Below are 19514 nucleotides of genomic sequence, written 5' to 3'. Positions count from 1 at the left end.
CGCTTTGATCTGCACCCGAGTGCGATTACTGTGTTCACATCAGCACAAATGAACTGCACCAATGGGGAGACAGACCAGAGGTGGCTTTAATTGGAATAAGCAGTGCAGGTGTGACACTTTAACAACAAAAAAACAAACAAAAAAAAAAAAAAAAAAAAGAATGAAAAGAGCGCAATATAAAAATGTGCACAATGGTGCAGATATTCTAGGAGGAGAACCAAAGGAGCACGAATACTGGAATCATTGAGGAGTCAAAAAGCAAAAAGACCCTATGCGATGATACAGATGTGGACGTGGTCTTTTCCTTAAATTAGCTTTTACCCCAAAGTGGCCCAAAAAACCCAAAACCAATTAATGCACCTTTAAAATAAGCTGCAGATCAGGCTGTCACTCACAACTCATGACTATAGAACATCCTATTACGCATACAGCTGTGTGTGATGATAGTAATACTGTGCGAGTGAGTTTCCTGCTCACTGCTGACTCTGCATTAATGCTCATTCTGAGGATCCTAATACAGGAAGTGAGGATTAAGTGAAAACGGCACACACTCTTTTTCTGTCTCCATCCCTGGAGATTTCTTTCTGATGGTGAGAACGCAGCTTACATAACAAACAACAACACACACATGTATGTCTGGGATCTAGGGAACCAGTGGACGAGTATGAGAATGTTCTGGAAAAGAAGAAAGCCTCCAGGAACCTGAGACGGGCCAGAAACTGTTAAAGGAGCAGTTCATCTTAGACACCCATCTGTAACTTTCATACATTTAGCTTTGAAATAAACATCTACTTAATCTTTTAGCTTTGGGGACCTGGACTGTCTTTTACTGTTACAATGTGCAAGTGTCCAGGTATGTGGAGGTAAAAAACAAAACAAAAGAAAGGCTCCTCTGAAGTTTCATCTGTGCCTGTTATTTACAACCCTGGTCCACAAAAGTTGACATATTGTGTAAAATGAGCACATCAGCAAGGCAAAATATCAAATGTTGAGACAATACAATACACCTTTTTTTATTTAATGCAAGGGTGTTTCAAAAAAACGTTGAGGGCAGAGGGACGTTTACCATTGTGTTACATGACCTCCTTTTGCTTGATATGGGGTTTCAACAGTTCAGGGCGTTCTTTGTTGCATTTTTCCACTTCGTAATGCTCCAAATGTTTTCAATTCATCCGTTGTGACCTTCAGAATGTGGTTTGTATCATCTTACAAAATTAAGCAAGGAAATACTTGAAAAACACCGGCAGATATGTAGCACGTATCATAACATTTCCCCCATTTTCACAGGCTTAAAAGTAATTGATGCACAGTTTGATGGTCATGTGAGGCCTGTCCTCTTCTTATTTAATGTCAAAATGAAGCAGACGTATCTGAATTTGATTCAAAGGTTTTCAATCTAATTTTAAATGAGGCCCAAAGAGCTGTCAGTGCAAGTGAAGGCAGGTCATCGTCAAGCTGAAAAAGCAACCTATCAGAGACAGCAAATATTTTAGGAGTGGCCAAAACAACAATCGTGAAATAAAGGAACTGATCAGCTTAGCAACACTGAAAGCTCTGAAAGATCACAGGAGAAAAACCGCTGATGATCCGAGACAAACCTCATAAAATACATCTGCCAAACACGGTGGAGGCAATGTTATAGCATGGACGTGTATGGCTGCGAGTGGAACGAGATCACGAGTATTTATCGCTGATAGAGCAGCTATACTCTCCTCAAATTCAGATTCAATGCTGCAAAACTTCATTTCCAAAACAGTGCAAATGAATGATGAGCTAAAGCATACCATCACTGACCGCAAAAGATTTTCATCCAAATATTTAAAATAATTATGAAATTTGAAAAATCATACTGAACTTGAGAGACTGCTGTCAGTGCATTTGTGCTCTCCATGTCCACAAATGAAGGCAGTGTTAGTGTCCAGCCAAGGTTCGCTGGGCTCTGATGTGTGTAATAAACAAACATTGATAAGAGCCACCGCAGACCTTTGGATAGTGTGTGAAAGCATTACTAGAGTTTGTAGCAATGGACTAAATACAAAAACCATTAGAACAATGTAGACCGTGCTTGTGGCTGAAGAGGCACAGCTGCTCAGTCAAGACGGCTGGAGATTTCAGCGAAACAGGAAGAAGCCACTTGAAGTTGTTTGTCATATGGAATTCAATGGAAGCCAGCGGGACCGAAATTAAATATGAGAAATAGGACTGCGCTTTTCCAAACAATACAAGTCAAGAGACAAGGTCAAAGGATTTTTATCATTAATAAATACAAAGAGGTTTTCTTTCCTGTGATATTACCGGGACAAGTTAAGGTGCAATTATTTCTTTGCACACATAAAAGCTCACAACAATCAGCAACGACATTAAAACAAGAGCGAGTTGAATAACAATCAATCACGCCTTTATAACTCTTTATAAATATCCTGCTTGGAAACAGTGGTGTATGGCATTTATGCAGGTGCTCCTTTGATTCGGATCAACTAAACAGTGCCGCAGAGCAAGCATACCCTCTTTCGTGGAAATGGTACTCCCCAGAAAGCTAACACACCAAACCACACCATAACCCTGCTGAGGGTTGACCCGAGGACCACAGCAAAGAGCTAAAGGTGATGACTTTTATCTGCCCACCACAACTTTGGCTTTGACTCGCTTGAGTCACTGAGCTTCAGTTTGCGTGCCATCAAACATCTTGTGACTCATATAGTTATTATTGGGAGCTAACAAGAAAATGAGGTCGTGACCCTGAGATACGCAGACAGAAATAATATGTGTACACGAGCAGCCACACCCGCTCCTGGTGTCCATAATGACCTGCATTAGGGTCATTGGTTGTTTTAGAAAATAAAGGTCCAGGCCTGGGACCTTTGGTAAACTAAATTTCAGGATTTCTATTTGTTCGTGATACAGATTACTTCATTGGCTACTGTCTGCAGCTCACACTCACAATATTAACCTTTCACACCTAACCACAACGCTGTATGTAGAAACATCCAACAGCTGTTGAGATTAACTTTTGTTAAATTTAGTTCATTCTGCAACACACACACACACACACACACACACACACACACACACACACACACACACACACACACACACACACACACACACACACACACACACACACACACACACACACACACACACACACACACACACACACACACACACACACACACACACACACACACACACACACACACACACACACACCTTGAATGACAAGAAGAACATGGAGTCCTGCAACAGATGGCATGGCTCCCACAGAGCCCTGATCAACATCACAGAGTCAGACTGAGATCACATGATGAGACACCAGGCGCTGACATGGACTAAATCCAAAGTGTGGCATTATTCTGCAAAATGCCAAAGCCTGCATTGGCATACTGATGAGTTGGCATCAATTTAAACCTGTATTCTAAATTCCAAAGAAGTGAGGGCGCTGTGTAAAATGTTAAAATTAAAAAAAACAACTAATGCAATGATTTGCAAACCAGATTTTACTCACAGAAGAACGTAGAAAACATTCAAATATTTTAAATGAGATGCACCATTTTTAAGAGGAAAAATATTGGCTCAGTTTGAATTTGATGGCAGCAACAAGTTTAAAAAAAAAAAAAAAAAAAAAAAAAAAAAAAGCGGGCCATGTTTACCACTGTGTAGCATCCCTCCTTCTTTTAACAGCAGTCAACAAACAAACATGTGGGAACTGAAGAGAACAGCTGCTGGACTTTTAGAGGAAGAGTGCTGTCCCGTTTTTGTCTGATATAGGATTCTAGCTGCTGAACAGTCCTGGGTCTTCTTTGTCGTATTTTTTAATTTAATGATGTTCCAAATGTTTTAAAGACAATGCTAAACTGCCCTGCCTGCAATACAGACCTTTTCACCAAAGAGTTAAGGTCAGTGATCCTGCACGTCTTTGCTTCTGAGAAACTGCCTCTCTAAGATGCTCTTATAGTCCGTTACTTTTCCAGCCTTTCGTTGCCTTCTCCCAACTTTTGAGACGTATTGCTGTCATCAAATTCAAACTGAGCCAATATTTTTAATTAAATACTGAAATGTGTCAGTTTAAACATCTTATATATTTTCTATGTACTACTGTGAATAAAATAGGGGGTTTGGAACTTGCAAATCAATGCATTCCGTTTATATTAACATTTACACAGCATCCAAACAGTTTTGGAACTGGGTTTATATTTGGGTTTGCAGTTGAGACAGATGTTCATGTGTCATAGCGGACAACACAAACCGCATCTTATGTTAGCCGTTGACAAGTGTATGGTTGGTTATGTGATATGATTGTGACAACAACTTACTTGCAGGTAATAAAACTAAAAAAACAAGACCAAAAAAGAAAACAAGGCAGAGCTCGATCGGCTGTATGAAAATATAAATCTGCTGCCTTCAACGAGCACAACAGCAGCAAAGAACAGCAAACAAGAACAAGTGAGACTTTATCATCAATAAACTGGAACAACTAAAAAGGAGAAAAGTGACCAAAGACTCAGTAAAAGTATTCTTGATCTGAACTAATTTCACCTCTGAAGTGATTCATCTTCTCACACACACGCACACACACCCACGCAGCTGACTGTCCTCTTCTTGACAGTTTAACAGTGTAAGTGCAGTAAAAAAAAGAAATGCTTTGCCAGATCCTGTGTGTTTGCGTGTGTGTGTGCGTGTGTGTGTGCGTGTGGTAGCGAGCCAGTACCTTCATGCAAAAACGTATTTGAAAACAAAAAGAGGCCAGGATGTTAGCGGAGCAGGTCTGTGTGCGCGTGTGCGTGCGTGCGAGTGTGTGTGAGTTTAGGACAAACAGATCTTTGTCTTTGCTGGCAGTGTTGTCCAGGCAGTTGGCAGAACAGCTAAAAAAGCTGAAGGACCCCACAAAACACCACAATAATACTGGGAACAGGACACACACAGTCACGGAGCTTCACTTCCTCTGCCTACAGTTTCAGGACGTGAACCTCTGAGCTTCTCATCACTATCATGGTTAACCCTCCACCTGCAGCACTGAGGCTGTAGAAAGTAAACCCAAACACCAGAAGAGATGCAGCGGCGTTAAAAGCGTGGAGGTACATACTTGTCAGGGCGTAGTTGGGGTTCTCCAGCTCCATCCGCTGCAGCTGAGCTGCCAGGTAGACCTGTATATGTAACACAGGAAATAATGCCATTACAAACATTATCTGTAACTGATGGTAATAAAGGCAGCAGGTTTTCCCCCCACTGATGTTTACTTAATATAGAGGTAACTCAGAGTCACTGTGGGGAATTTTTTCTTCCCTTTATGTTTGCATTCTGTCTGATCAATAGAGAAAGGCAGAGCTTCACTGTGACAACAGTATGAGTCACTGCACCTCGAGCTGTGGGCACAGGTCTGTACCAATACAGCTGGAAAAGTAACTAGAGGAGCTGGTTCACCAGCTCTCTCCCCGAGCACCGCCAAGGCTGATCAAGACAGGCCATAACTCTGCTTAGCTATGGCTGTGCTTTGGTTGTAAAGTCTATGGCTGTGACACATTAGCTTGTAATTTGGGTAAGACAAATTGCTTTCAATGGTTGCAAGTGTGCGGTAAATTTAATTTAAGCTACTCCTTAGTAAGCATCTCTGTCACTGTACCGAAGCAAAAGAAGTGAAATAGAGTACAGCTTAGTTACGTGCATAACTTAAACCTCAAACGCAGCTGAAGTTTTAGCAGTAAGCAAGTCTGTAGCCACTACTTTGCCGCTCTCATTGACCACATACTGCCTTAGATTATGCTTGAAAAAGAAGGACTGAGCATTGTGAGGTCTCACATTTGCCAACACACAACTTCGTGGACCACAGGAAATCCAATAATGATTCCTTGGGAATGTAAGACTTTCAGCGAGGGAATGCCAAAGGGTTTAAAAAAAAAAATTATTTTACACTCAACATCTATACAAGCCACAATTTTGCACAGAGTGAAGATCCTTGGTTCAGCGTTCCTCATTAGCACGCACATGGTAACACTGTAGACCAAGTTTTGCACACTAGTATCATGGCTGAACATCTTGTTCTGGTTTTTAGAAACCCCAATAAGAAAAAGCTTACTGCTATTTGAGGGCTCCAATAAAAACTGGCCTACTGCTAAAAGCCAGAAATAGTATTATGCTCATGCCTACAGGGGTATTAATGATAAAATAAAAAGATAAAACATAGCAAAGATTAAAAAAAAAAAAAAAAAAAATAGGAATAGGAATACAGGAATATATTCCTGTGTAACAGTCTTGACCCACCACACATTTCTTCATATTTTGCATCCAAGGAGCCAAACTTTTTTAAAGTGGTCTTGATTGTTCTCCAGGGTTTCTTAAGGTCTTTCCAAGTTTTTCTTTCAACATTAGCTGTTTTTTCTCTCGTTTTTAGTCATTTTAAAGAACCGATTAAATTGTAACTTGAAGCCACTATGTTACCAGCAGCAAAAAAAAAAAAAAAAAAAAAAAAAAAAAAAAAAAAAAGCCAACGATAGCAGTTTGACAGGGATCAAATTGTATTTTTGCACCAACAAGGTGATTCAAGGAGATATTAGACAAAAACTTGGATTATCTCAAAATGGTCATCTTAAAAAAGACAAAACGGGACAAGAAGAAGCGGCAGAGCTAAAAACTATGTACAGCAAATGAACTGTAGCTGAAAGTCACGTCTTAAATAAATAGAAAAAACTCCAGCAAAGAGAGAGATGCATGATGATTTCCAATTTCAATAAAACGCTGCACAGATTTCCTATTTTCCTGGCAAAATGTAAAGAAACGAAGGGTGGCTCAAAACATTTGCACAATACTATGTGTCAAAAAACTTTACGTCCCTTAATATGGCTAGTGTACGACTTTAAAAAATTAATAAAACAACTGAAAAATGAATGTGAATGCTTAACGTTTTCTGATAAACTGTAAATATAAAGTAATCATGCGAATAAAGAAGATTTCATTGTTTTTGGAAGTATCTGGTCACGAGAGTATTCAAAAAATTTACATGTGGATCAAAATAAATTAAATTCACATGAAAGTTATTAAAAATCGTCCCGCATGAGTGAGTGTCAACAGAAGAATTTGCACCAGACCATCAAGTAGACGGTGAAACATTTCGCTGAGTAAGTTAAAAGTTGGATCTGCTTGTGCCATTAAATGCTAAGTCAAGGATCACTAAAGTGAGCTGGACGTATCCTCTGTGCTCTGTACGACAATGTACGACCAGCGGCCTTCTGATCATTCACACGTGTGCATTATAAGAGTGCTAAACAAACTACAACGATGAAGTTTAAAAAACAACAACAAAAAAAACCCAACTTTTTTTTTTGTTTTGTCTGTACCTTGATGTCGATGCCTCGCGCGGAGGAGCTGCTGTTGAAGAACCTGGAGGGAATCTTTGAGGACAGGTCAGGTTCTTCTCGACCAAAGCCAAGGTTTAACAGGATTTCCTCAGGATCCTCCTCGTATAGGTCCAGCAGCTCTGACACACTGTGGAGAGACACAGACTAATTCTGAACTTTCTCTCTAACCGCAGAGTGACGACTGCAAATCTGAACCGCTATGAAAACACACAGCCAGCAAGCAGAGTCAACTATTTTACTGAGACCTGAATCCTGACCAGCAGCAGAAGACTAATCCATCCAGGATTTTCACCTCAGGTTTTGCCAAACAAACAAATTGCTATTTGTGTAGAGCAGACAGTGTAAAGTAGTTATGTAAATGATTGTATTTTATATTGTATTTGGGTTATTTTAACACAATGATAGCATTTAGATGAGGCTGCTGTGGTTTCTTTTTCTACCTGCTAATGTCTGAGCGAGATAATCGTCCTGCACTGTAGCGTGATGGTGCTACTTATCTTCATAATACAGTTTCTATTTTTATGCATGTGTGAAATTATAAGAAGGTTTTGAACCACTATACATCATTTACCGCATTTAACACCAGCTAATAACGTCAGCCGCCAGACACGTCTGCTGCTCCGACCTCGTCGCTTTATCCTGTCCACTCACCACAACCACTATCATCCTGATAGTTTACCCACCACATGTATTTATAGGTAAAGGATGTGGACAGCAGATATTTCTGATAGAGCAGTGACACTGCAAGCCATTATTACTCTAACCAAAAACAATTAACCTAAATTTATTTCAACACTAGAGTTTCTTGATTCTTACATTTTATTTATTGTCTTTACTTTGGCTCACGACTTTAAAAAAAATTAATTAAATAACAGGTAAGTGTCTGCTCATAGCTAGTGCCCATTCAGAATTAACCTGATGCTAATGTTAATATATTTAGGTGTTTGTTTTTTTGCTTTTTAAATTTTAAAATATTAGTACGTAAACGGAATATAAGAGCATACATTTTTATAAAATTTTTTTAAAGAGCTTTGTCATAGATTTGTAGTGATCAGGCTGTTTATAGTGTAAATATTGAATTAGTCAAGAGATCTGATATGACAGGGAAAGTGAAGAAAGGCGGACAGCAATCACTCCGACTAACATCAGTGTGATTAGATTAGAAGCAGCAACAGTGCAGTTTCCTGTAGATCTCAACTAATTGTAAAAACTTTCATAAAGAGAAAAAAAAAACCCAGCAGAATTTAAAACACTGGATAACTCCACAGATTTGCTCAGTCAGGAGTCTCCTAACTACTGCTCGACATCCAAGGAATTTAAAATAAGATGGTTGATGGTTTTTGGACAAAAACTCTTGCACTCCTCTTGAATAGATAACACTTCCTCTTAGAAATACACCCTGACTTTGACCTTTATGGACAGTGATTTTGTTTGGCTACAAATGAATAACCTGAAGTACCAGACTGTTTCTTAAAGAGAACCATCGGGGCACTTCTTCTGAGAAACTAGTTTGAGAAATGCTGTCATTTTATTACTTGGCAGATGATTGGATGAACCATCTGTTTATCACCATCTATCACAGCCAAACTTCAACTAATCAGGTCATCAATTCACAGGATGCCGAGCGTGCAAAGGAGGACAAACTACCATATAGTTACAGCAGTGCAGCTGCCGATTTATTTTCATTTAATTTATTTATTACTGCACTGAGGGGTGGTAATAAATAAATAAAATCCTTGGCATTTGATTGGATAAAACATCTGGCTAAAATAAATGCATAACTGCAGCCGCATTGGCTAAGTGCTGATTGGTCAGACTTAGGTTTAGCTAACAGCACACAACTTAAAACCTTGCAATGCAGATACTCTGGTGATTAAAATCTTCAACTCCCTTGCAAGGTAAACTAAAGAGTTCTCTGCCGTGTCATTTACCTGGTTTGAGTTTTAATATCAGAGTTATTTCTGCAGATTCCTGCACAAATCTGAGCGAGAAGTGAGCAAATGAACTGACCTGGACACAGTGCTGCTCTTCCCAGAACCTGTGGAGTTCATACTCTTTCCTTTCTCTTTATATTGGCTCCTTTTCTGATCCGCCGCAAGACCAAAACTGCACACGAAGCATTAACATACAGAAAGGCATTAAATCACACACGTGTATGTGAGAGAGGGGAGAATCTAAAGCTGTTTTTAAACATGAACTCTGGAAAACATCAGGAGAATCAAATCAAATCAAATCAGGACATTAACCACATCTGCTGCTTTTTTTTTCCACATGTGTTCTCAACACTTGAAATAAACTGGTTTATGCAAGCTGCATGAGTCAAGCACGCAGGAGGCAGGGCACAGGACAACTGCTGCTTACTGTGAATTCATAGTAAGCATTCAATTACTTACTCTTGTCCTCACATGAGTGAAATTAAACATTTCATGGACTCTGACAGAGCTGGATGAGACATTAAATGGCCTTTCTCGTGCCAACTCTTTAGTACAGAGTCCATTTACGTCAGGTAATGTCTAGAAATGGTTCAGGCTTAATGCACCAACCAGCTGCCACTTTATTTACTGAATGTAGAGAGTAAAACAAGTGAACTCACCAGGCTTTGGTTTTATTATTATTGCACTGAAGATAGTTAGCTGCAAAAGAAGAACATGAAAATATGAAGTACACATCCAAATACAAAAAGCTGAGCAGCATTACTGTGTCACTGCTCTGTGCCTTTAATCAATAATCTATCAGAAACTTTCCCCCTGACCAAAATCAACATAACGAAAAACACAGAACAGGACAAAAGGAAACCATAAAGTCCCAATAAATCAGCTATTTAAACAAGTTTTGACTTGACCAGAATCCAGAGGGACTAGAGGTTGGACAAAACCAGCCTTAAAAATGAAAAAAAAAAAAAAAAAAAAAAAGGAGTCAGGATGTGAAAGTCATAAAATGAAAATACTGCATTAAAAAATGGCAACAACCAACAACAGCACATTAAAATGCAGAGTTAGAACATTTAAGAAACAAAAAACAAAAAACAAAAAAAAAAAAAAAAAAAAGCATGACATGAGAGCCCTTAACCCAAACAGCTAACCAGGGGAATATATGTGGATCTTTCAAAAAGATGAAGAATTGTCAACAGCAGGGCGGTACTTAATGTGGGTGGCTGATTTTTTTTCCCAGAGTCTGGCAGCAGCAAGTGGGAAATATTTTGGTTTTAAAGGCGAGAGTAGGCGACTACGAGGAGTTAATGGGAGGATGATGCAAGTCACCTTGAGAAGCCTCTTTAGAGCTGCTCTGCAAAGAACAAACAGCTGCACTGGTTACCAGAGAAATACATAACTGATGTAATGCGATCTGGAATTTTACTAAGCCAATACAGGAGTGATGTCTTGTCTTTTCTTTGTAGCAGCTGCATCTTGGACAAACACTAGTCAAGAAGGGGTGTAATGAGATAACTATGTACAGGGAGGTGTAGAGTAGTCTAGTCAAGAGGTGATAAAACAAATACTGGATGAGTCATTGTGGGATAAAACTGGTTTCAATTGAGCTAAAATTCCTAATCTGATAAAAGCTATCATTCACAGAGACCGCTAATTTGAAGAAACCATTAAAAAAGAAAAAGATTTTTGGGTTTGACGTGAGTAGAAGAAGAACCTTTTAAAAGGTTAGTAACTAATCTGATTTCACTTTTGCCCGTGTTTAGCTGAAATATGTCTTTCAATATGACAACAATTGGACGGTCAAAGAGGTTCTTCAGTGAACAAGCTGTGTTCACAGACAGACTTCAGGGAAAGTAAACATAATCGAAATAAGAGAGGCCCTGAAATTACTCTTGGGGGTTGCCATATAAATTGGGGGCATCATGTAAAAAAGGTTTCCTGTTGTAACAGAAGATTCCCTCTCTCCGTCTCTCAGATAGAAAGACGACAACTATAAATCAAGGGTCTGCAGAAAGACTTTACTCTAATGTGACACAAAAACCTGAATCAAAAGGAAGCAGCCACTGTACATCCTGAAGACCGTAATCACTACAGCCAAAAGAAAAAACAAAACTTTTAGATAGGAGGACAAGTTTTTGTAAGACCTTTTCAAATAGGCCAAGTTACAACAACTTACAGTTATTAAGAAGGTTCAAGTTGACTTTTTTTGCATGGGATGCACAGCTGAATGCTTGAAACTAAATGGATGACTTAATTAATCAAGCAACTATTAGTTATAGATTAAAAAGGATAGGGAAGTGAGTGGCACTTCTGTACAGGATACTAGTTCAGTTGGTTGGACTTGCTCGCCATTAGCCTCTCCTTTACTTTACAATTCTGTCAACCATTTGCTATAAATCTCCCAGAAAATGTGAAGGTCTTCCTCAAGGTCCTTTTAAAATCACCTACAAGGACGAAAACAAAAAAACAAAAATCTGTGACCATGTCTTAAGAAACTAACAAAAGCCTTAATCTATTCGTAGCTACAGCAGAGAAAATCTGCCAAGTTTTTATTTCATAACACTTCAAAATAAAAAACTGCTTTTGCGCATCTTGGTTGGACTCAAACCAGCTGTCCTAAACACGTTGAAGTTTAATTACTGTGTCGTTTACCGCGGTTTGTTTGTACTGAGCGCTGATGTAGGTACACTTTCATTGTGTCAAGCAACTTTAAAAAAACCCATCACTTGCTGCAGGTCTGACTGCTTTCTTTTCCATTTAACAAGAACTTGTTGAGACATGTCGCCGTCCGTGTGAGAGCGTCTTTCTATTCCAGCTCATTTCAGATGAACTTCTTGGAATCAACGATGTTTTTCTTCTCTAACAGACAGCTGGATTAAAGGAGCCAAACGTGACAACAGTGACATCCACACGCTAATTCACTGATTCAGTTCCATACCATTCACCCTGAACTATTTAATTCACTAATTCACTTCTATCCCATTCACCCCTTAGCACTTTAATCCCTTCCTATCCTGTCCTCCTAATGTTGAACAGCATAAGAGACAATTAGGATCTGTCCATACCTGACATCTGGAAAATCCTCCACAGAGGACATCAGCTACTCCTGTCAAATATCACTCTCAACATAATTAAGGCACTTACTGTCAGGATATAACATGAAGCAGACAGAGACACTCAGACTAAAGAATCCTAATGTCACCTTTGTATAAACACAGACAGCTTATACAAAATCAAATGGTGAACACAGCCAGGCTGAGTCCTTGATGCTCAGGAAATGTTTAGTGACACTAAACTAAATATCCTTAGACATGAAAGATTCGATGCAGGTATTTTTAGTCAAATATGCATTTCCCATTTCCCAAATGTTTTATAAATTTGGTAATGTGATCCACCAAATTCTACAAACTTATGCTTGCTTAATGTAATAGTTGTCAAAGTATTAGGAATGCTGCGGTTTTTAAATCCTTCAATATTTCTGCATAAAGCACTTTGCAACTTGTTCTCTAATGCATTTCTCTTGCTTTGTATGTATGTAAGAGCTATTGTAGTCTAATCTATTCTATAAAAATACCCTAAAAATAATAATTTTCACACAAGTCCTAAAGGGAGATAAAAGAGAACCCAGTAAAACTCAATGAAAATATAAAAGTTTGTAATTTTATTTATTTATTGAGCACTATGATCCATCTAAACGGGCAAAATGCATGTACACAATCTTAGACCAACTCCTGCTGATCTCCTGATCGCCACATTTGTGAAAATGAATAACTGCACAAACAACAGATTTTACTTTTAAAGACATGAGCCAATGGGTGGGAGGAGCTTATCAGGCTGGAATGTGTTACAAATTTATCTTTAAAGAGTTCAGACTCTACCAATCCACAGTCAGATAGGCTGTGTGCAAACAAAAGAAATCTTAAAGTGTCATTAGCCTGCACAGGAGTGGTTGACTGATAAAACGCTCTTCCTGTGCAACACAGGTCAACTTCTGAGGAAATAAAGGCTTTTCTCACATAGGCTAAAGATCATGTTATGAGTCCAGCATCAGGAGTGTAATGAAAAAATGCCAGGTATGGCTGGCCCGAGAAAACTAAGCTGCTGCTCTACAAAAACATTGCTGCTTGATGCCTTTGACTAAAGATGACATTAGAAAGCCAGAAGGTTGCTAAAACGATGCTTTGATGAGAGACGAGACCAGAATAGAACTTTTTGGTTTAACTGAGAAACATTATGGAGAATGTAAAGGATAAATGAACTGTTATTTATATACCGCTTTTTTTACTGTGACTGAGCACGCATATTTTTACCCATTAACACTCATACAAGCACTTTTTATCGATCACACTTGCGTGCACTGCACAAAGCAGGGATCAGCCACATCAGTTCTAATTAGCAGATGACCCTGAACCACAGCAGTCCCACACAGGGAAGGACAACACTAGATTGCAGCTACTCATTTATGAAACATGGCGGTGATAGTATCATGGTTTCGGTCCATTTTGGTACATCTGGGCCAGAACAGTTTGTCATCTTTGAACAACAAATTCTGACTAATTCCAGTAATTGCTAAAGAAACTTTCCAAGCTTGGTCCATGAATAGAATCTCAAGACAGGATGGGTCAAGCAGCTTAATAACAATGTAAAAACAAATTATCATCACATTTTAAAATGACCAAGTCCTAATTCTAAGCTGACAGAAGGGTTGTCGAATAGCCTGAAGTTCAACCCCCACCCTCGATACGCAATATTAGATCATTTTCCTCAATAAATAAAACAACCAGATTTCACAGAGTGGTACAAGTTACCCTTCTTGGACATCAGTGCTTAGAAAACTAAATTGATGGTTGTGGATTTTACAGAGAATTCAACGACTACCTGCCTTCAATGAAAAAAAGATGAGGCTACTGGGTTTGTGCAGCAGTGTAAATAACTTGCCACTTTAAGTGATAACAAGCTGACCTTTGAGCTTCAGGTGGAAGCCATGTGTGGAAAAGCTTACCAGCACAAGTGTACTTTTATCACAAGCTTTGAGGTTTCCATGTCAGCAGCACGTTTATGAGAAGGTTTTATTGAATCTGTTCTTACATTCTCATTTATTAGCTGGCACGGGCCACTGAACCTCAACAGCAAAAATAGGCTGCAAGGTACTGTCTAATGTGGAGCTGTGTAGCAAAGTGGGACATGTGTGCCTTAAAGACCTTCCTCATGTGTATAAAGTTAGGACTCTGAAGAAGACCCAGTCAGTTCTGGTTGATCCTAGCCACCACTTGTCTAAGATGTTCAAGTAGCTTCCATTTGGCCGGATACAGTATATCAACATGCAGGACAGACTCTGCAAACTCATCTGTTGTCTTTTAAATGAGTATATGCTTTTTTATTCTAGGCTTACAATCTTAGTGTGTTTTTGTGCTATTTTTTATTGCTTTTACTTTATAACCGCTTTCTGCTGACACAAGGTAAAAACTTGTAGCATTAACCCATTAACACATATTCAGCGCCAAATTCCACCAACTGATCTCCAACCCCCCCCACACACACACACACACACACACACACACACACACACCATTTCAATAGAAAGCCATTACAGACTATTGTTCAGTTGGTAACAAATACACTCTGCCGTCCTTACAAGATCACAAATATGATGAACACACACACTCAGTCGTGCGTACAGCGTGTTCCCACACCTCTGCCACTGTTGACTTTTCCTTCAAGAAGAAACAAGACTGGAATGAAGATGATGAGGTATCACAAGATATTCTGTTGATTTAAGCACTGTTTTGTCAGACCTTCGTCTTTCATTTAAAACACATGATCAAAAGGCACGTGGGTCGAAATAAATAGTTTTATCTATATCCATTATTCTGACATAAAAGAAATGTCAAAAAGTCAAATGCCTTTCTCTTCTATGGGACTCCTTAGGAAGCTCTATGGGATATGCAGTCCTGTGAAAATCAAAGTCTTCCCAGGACTATAAAATCCTGTAAAAAACACCAAATTACACTCAATGATTAAATAAATTGCTGTGGATGTCTTTACTGCACTGCTTCAATTCATTGATGTTTGTTGGCATTTGTTTATGCACATCTCTCTTAATGACTTGCCTCTCGCCTTTCATTTGATTTTGACTGCAAGACTAGATTTCCTGCTGTGCTTTAGCTTTTCACGCTTTAGCCGTCTCACATTTGACTCTTTAATACTTTGGTATACAAAGGAGTTCATAGTCGAATCAATGACTGCAACATGCCCAGATTCTTTGGTTGAAAGTCCAAATCATCACACTTCCACCACCATGCTTGACAGTTAGTATGATATGTTGTGTTTGGTTTACACTAAACATTAAAGCCATACATTTCCACTTTGGTCTCGTCTGTCCAAAGGACATTGTTCCAGGAGTCTTGTAGTTTGTTCAGATGCAGCTTTCCAAACCTAAACTGTGCTGCCATGCTCTTCTGAAAGAGAAGAGGCCAAGCCATACTTGTTCCTTCTTTGCACAGTCATGATGTCAATTAAAATTTAACATGCCAACAGGCTTTTCTTCAGTTTCTCAAAGCAGTGCAGTCTGTCCGCTCCTTGGAAGGTTGCAACACTCTGCTAACACAACCTCTGAATAACTTCTGCTTTTACAGAGGTGCTCACATTTACTGACGATCAACTAATCAAATGCATTTGAGTAGCAGCACCTGGCTGCTACTTACCTCTTAATTCCTATAGAAGCATAATGGTGCACTTATTTTTTCCAGAAAGTATCTTTTGTTTTGTTTTTTTTACATTGCTGTAGGACAGTTCTCTATAATGGGCTTTGTAATAGTTTGCTGATCGTTATAGGCCATTGTTTATCCTTCTAAAAGTTGGTTTTGGACCACTGAAGTTTCTATCCAAGTTTCTCTCATGACTAAGTACAAAGTAACTCATACTATGTTGATGACACTACACTTTACCTGCATTTAGTTTCCTCACACAGACTTTCCACTGACAGATCCGTAATGGGGAAAAAAACTCAAACCTCCCACACACTCTAGATAAAACCCTCAATGGACATAGACCATGTCTATGCGTTTGTGGCATGTACACTACACAATGCAACACACCACATGATGACTGCATGACTCAACAATTGACTCAATTGAAACAACTGAAAGTGTTGGAATAACTAGAGGCTGTTCAAAATATCAACTATTCACTTCTCAGCTCAGTGGTGATTTAGGAGCAAGATGCAACAAATCTGTTCCTGACTACAACTCATCCAAATCTAAATAACCTGGTGTCTGCTGCCTCTGTGTATGGAGTCACAGTAAAACTGAGAACCAAATCCAGTTCATAAAGCCTCTAAAGACAACCATGTCATATAGTGAAGTACTACAATTCAGCAGCTTTGTGTTTAGGCTTTGGTATCATAGATTTCAGATGCTTTCGCCTGTCCAAATAATAGTAAACATTCATTTTAATCTTCAGACCAGAGCAACCCTTAGTGGTAATATGAGTAATTCAAGTAAGGATTACGCAATTTCCTAATCCGCAGTAACCCAAGCCAGGGAATCTGGAAGCATATATCGATTTTTCCTGAAGTGACAACCTGATAACTTCATATAACATTTTATAAAAGCTTTCATAACGTTTTTCCACAGAAGTCAAAAATCAACTACAGATGTGGTTAGAACAGAATCCAGTTTCCATCAGGTCAGAGTCAAGAACTACAGGGAGATAACAGGAAAAAAAACAACTTTATTTAAACACTCCAGGAAACCAGAAGGATTTTTTCCTGGACCCTTGGCAGGCTGGCCAACGCAGGACTTCATATTATTGAACAGTAACTATGACCATTAGGATTCTGTTTGCATTATAATTATACAAGATTAATATATTTCTGCCAATAGAAGTTTGACATTAGTCCTGATTAGTTTTCTTAACTTATCAACCATTAAGGTTTTGTGTTGGGGGCAGCTCTGCTATTATCAGCTTTCACACTCGGGCGGAGAACACGTTACCAAAATGTCAGTGTTTCTATTTTTAATATGCCATTTAAATCAGGATTCAATTACACAATTAGCAGAAAATGGAGGGAAACCGTTAACAATGAGAAGAAATTGTAAATCTTGCGAACTGACCTTCAGCCCCCAGTGAAAGGTCATCTTCAAAGCTGCAGCCGTTCTTCAGAGGCCCTGTACACACACAGACACACACACACACACACAGAGTTGTAATGACGCTGCAAATATATTCTGATGCACTAAAGTCTGGAGAGCAGAAGAGCTGTCACCATCAGAAGTTTGACGTTCTCACTGTGTACATAAACAGCAAAAATATGGATTACCTCTGCTTGGAGAAGCACTCTGGTCATCTAGAGAGGCTCCAAGGGGAGTTCTGGAAAACAGAGATGATGAGTGAAATAAACTGAACACACACAAAATCCAACATCAGCCACCAGTGTTAGGTGTGCTGCTATTAACATACACTAAAAATGAAATTAGAAAGTACTATGATGTATCGATCCACATGCTCTCTTTCTTTTGGTAGTCTGTGTGTAGATTTGTACTGTGTGGCTGAAGCCACCTACCCTTAGACTATGTCGTAGTAAATTCAAGACAAATCCAAGGTTAAATACCCATCTCACAAATATCCCAGATAATTGATAATAATGCTGTATGGCTTTTTATAGCAAGATATTTCCTAACTTGGTTTAAGGTTAGCACATCAAGCGAACTTGCTGCTTGTCTGAGGCTGAGTGCCAACTTTTAATATCTCTCAAGTCAGTAGTCTCGGTAACCCAGACTAACCGGCAGTCAAATAAAGGCCAATATTTCCAGTCTAAGTCAGGTCAAGCTACTTATTCTGGTCAATCACATCCTATACCAATTATCCTAGGTTAAATTTTGGTTTTAGAACCTTTCGCGGTTGTACTGACCAGACTAGTCGCTCCAGGCTAACTGGCTGACAGATTAGGCTAGTTGACAGTAGCACTGAGGCAGCGGGTCTGAGCTGCTGTACTGTCTGCAGCAGGATGCTGGAGAGATTGTGCTGTTACACAACCTGCAGCTTTTATCAATGGCACAAGTTCATGGCACCAAATAAAACACACACACACACACACACGGACGGTTGTGTAATAGTGCGCAGTCGCAGTGTTCACTATTCCTCCCACTTGCCAAAATCAGCCATGTTGGCCCCAAGTCCCTACCCTGGGACTGTTGCTATAGTAACCTGCTTGCCATGTTACCACGGTGCCGTGTCATGCTGTAGACGTTTCTGAGTGACAGCGGTTAAAACTGTGCGTGTGTGATAACAATGTTGATTCAGCAGGAGGAACCCCTCCTCTGTTTGCTCTTTCTTTTTCTGCTTTTCTTTCCGTCTTCTGTCAGCTTCTTCCTGCATCTTTCTCTCCTTACTCCACTTCAGCCGCTCTGTGCACCCTGTCTCTGGGCGTGGGTCTGCTGTCTTTGTCTGTGTTTGTTCCCTGTGGTTCTGTGTGTTCTATGTCTAGGCGTTGGCTGCGCTTCGGCTCTACGTCAGCAGCTGATAAAAACACCTTTAAACACACACCTCTAGACATCGGGAAACCATATCTTTAAGTCATGAGTCAGGCTCTAAAAGACCAGAACTCCAGCTGTTCATATTTACATTAATGACTATGTTAATCTTTCTGTACCCTCACACTGATTTTCTTATCTTTTTGATTGTAGCTAATTATTGTAGCAAAGCTTTTATCTCAAGCATTTTAGATGAATGTTCCGACTTTAAGTGCTCAAATGCCCATTTTCCAATCTTTGATTCTAAAATAATATGAAGACATATGTGTTTTTTTTATATAGTGACAACAACTAGTGTGATTCCCATTCCCATTCAAATAATCCCATAATTAATCAAACCTCAGCACTCATTAACTTAATTTTACTGTAATGCATGGCATAATTAAATTCAGTAATTATCAGTCATATTTTGACTTGCATTCAAATTCATAATTCATGCATTTTTACTGTAAATACATGCATGAAAAAGCTTTGTGAACTATCCAGAACTTGCAGAAGTTAACAGCATATCATGTCCGAGCCTTCAGTGTCCCTTATGTGGGTCTTTTTACCTGGCTAAATCACCATGGAAACTTGGTGAGCACACACTCTGTTTGGTGATTGTTTTAGTTACAATATCCTTTAAGTGCAATACAAATGCTCTGCTGAAGGAACATATTTTATATGTGGTCAAATGTAGCCCAGCTGTATAATTACAG

At 39.2% G+C, this 19514-nt stretch overlaps 1 protein-coding gene across 5 annotated transcripts in view; it reads right to left on the bottom strand.

The window, feature by feature from the left end:
- itprid2 (ITPR interacting domain containing 2) overlaps positions 1 to 19514 on the bottom strand; it is a 45886-nt gene that overhangs the window by 15399 nt on the left and 10973 nt on the right. For all 5 annotated transcript variants that reach the window (XM_013275315.3, XM_013275318.3, XM_013275317.3 and 2 more), the window contains exons 5-10: positions 17604 to 17653; positions 17398 to 17451; positions 9946 to 9985; positions 9363 to 9458; positions 7332 to 7479; positions 5084 to 5144 (exon numbers count right to left, since the gene is read on the bottom strand). In XM_013275315.3, coding sequence (XP_013130769.1) covers positions 5084 to 5144; positions 7332 to 7479; positions 9363 to 9458; positions 9946 to 9985; positions 17398 to 17451; positions 17604 to 17653 — 449 coding nt within the window. The remainder of the gene's footprint in view (positions 1 to 5083; positions 5145 to 7331; positions 7480 to 9362; positions 9459 to 9945; positions 9986 to 17397; positions 17452 to 17603; positions 17654 to 19514) is intronic.

This window comes from Oreochromis niloticus, linkage group LG16 (genome assembly GCF_001858045.2).
Source record: "Oreochromis niloticus isolate F11D_XX linkage group LG16, O_niloticus_UMD_NMBU, whole genome shotgun sequence".
NCBI lineage: Eukaryota > Metazoa > Chordata > Actinopteri > Cichliformes > Cichlidae > Oreochromis > Oreochromis niloticus.
Note: the sequence above shows the minus strand (reverse complement) of the source record. Positions and strands in the feature narration are given on the sequence as shown.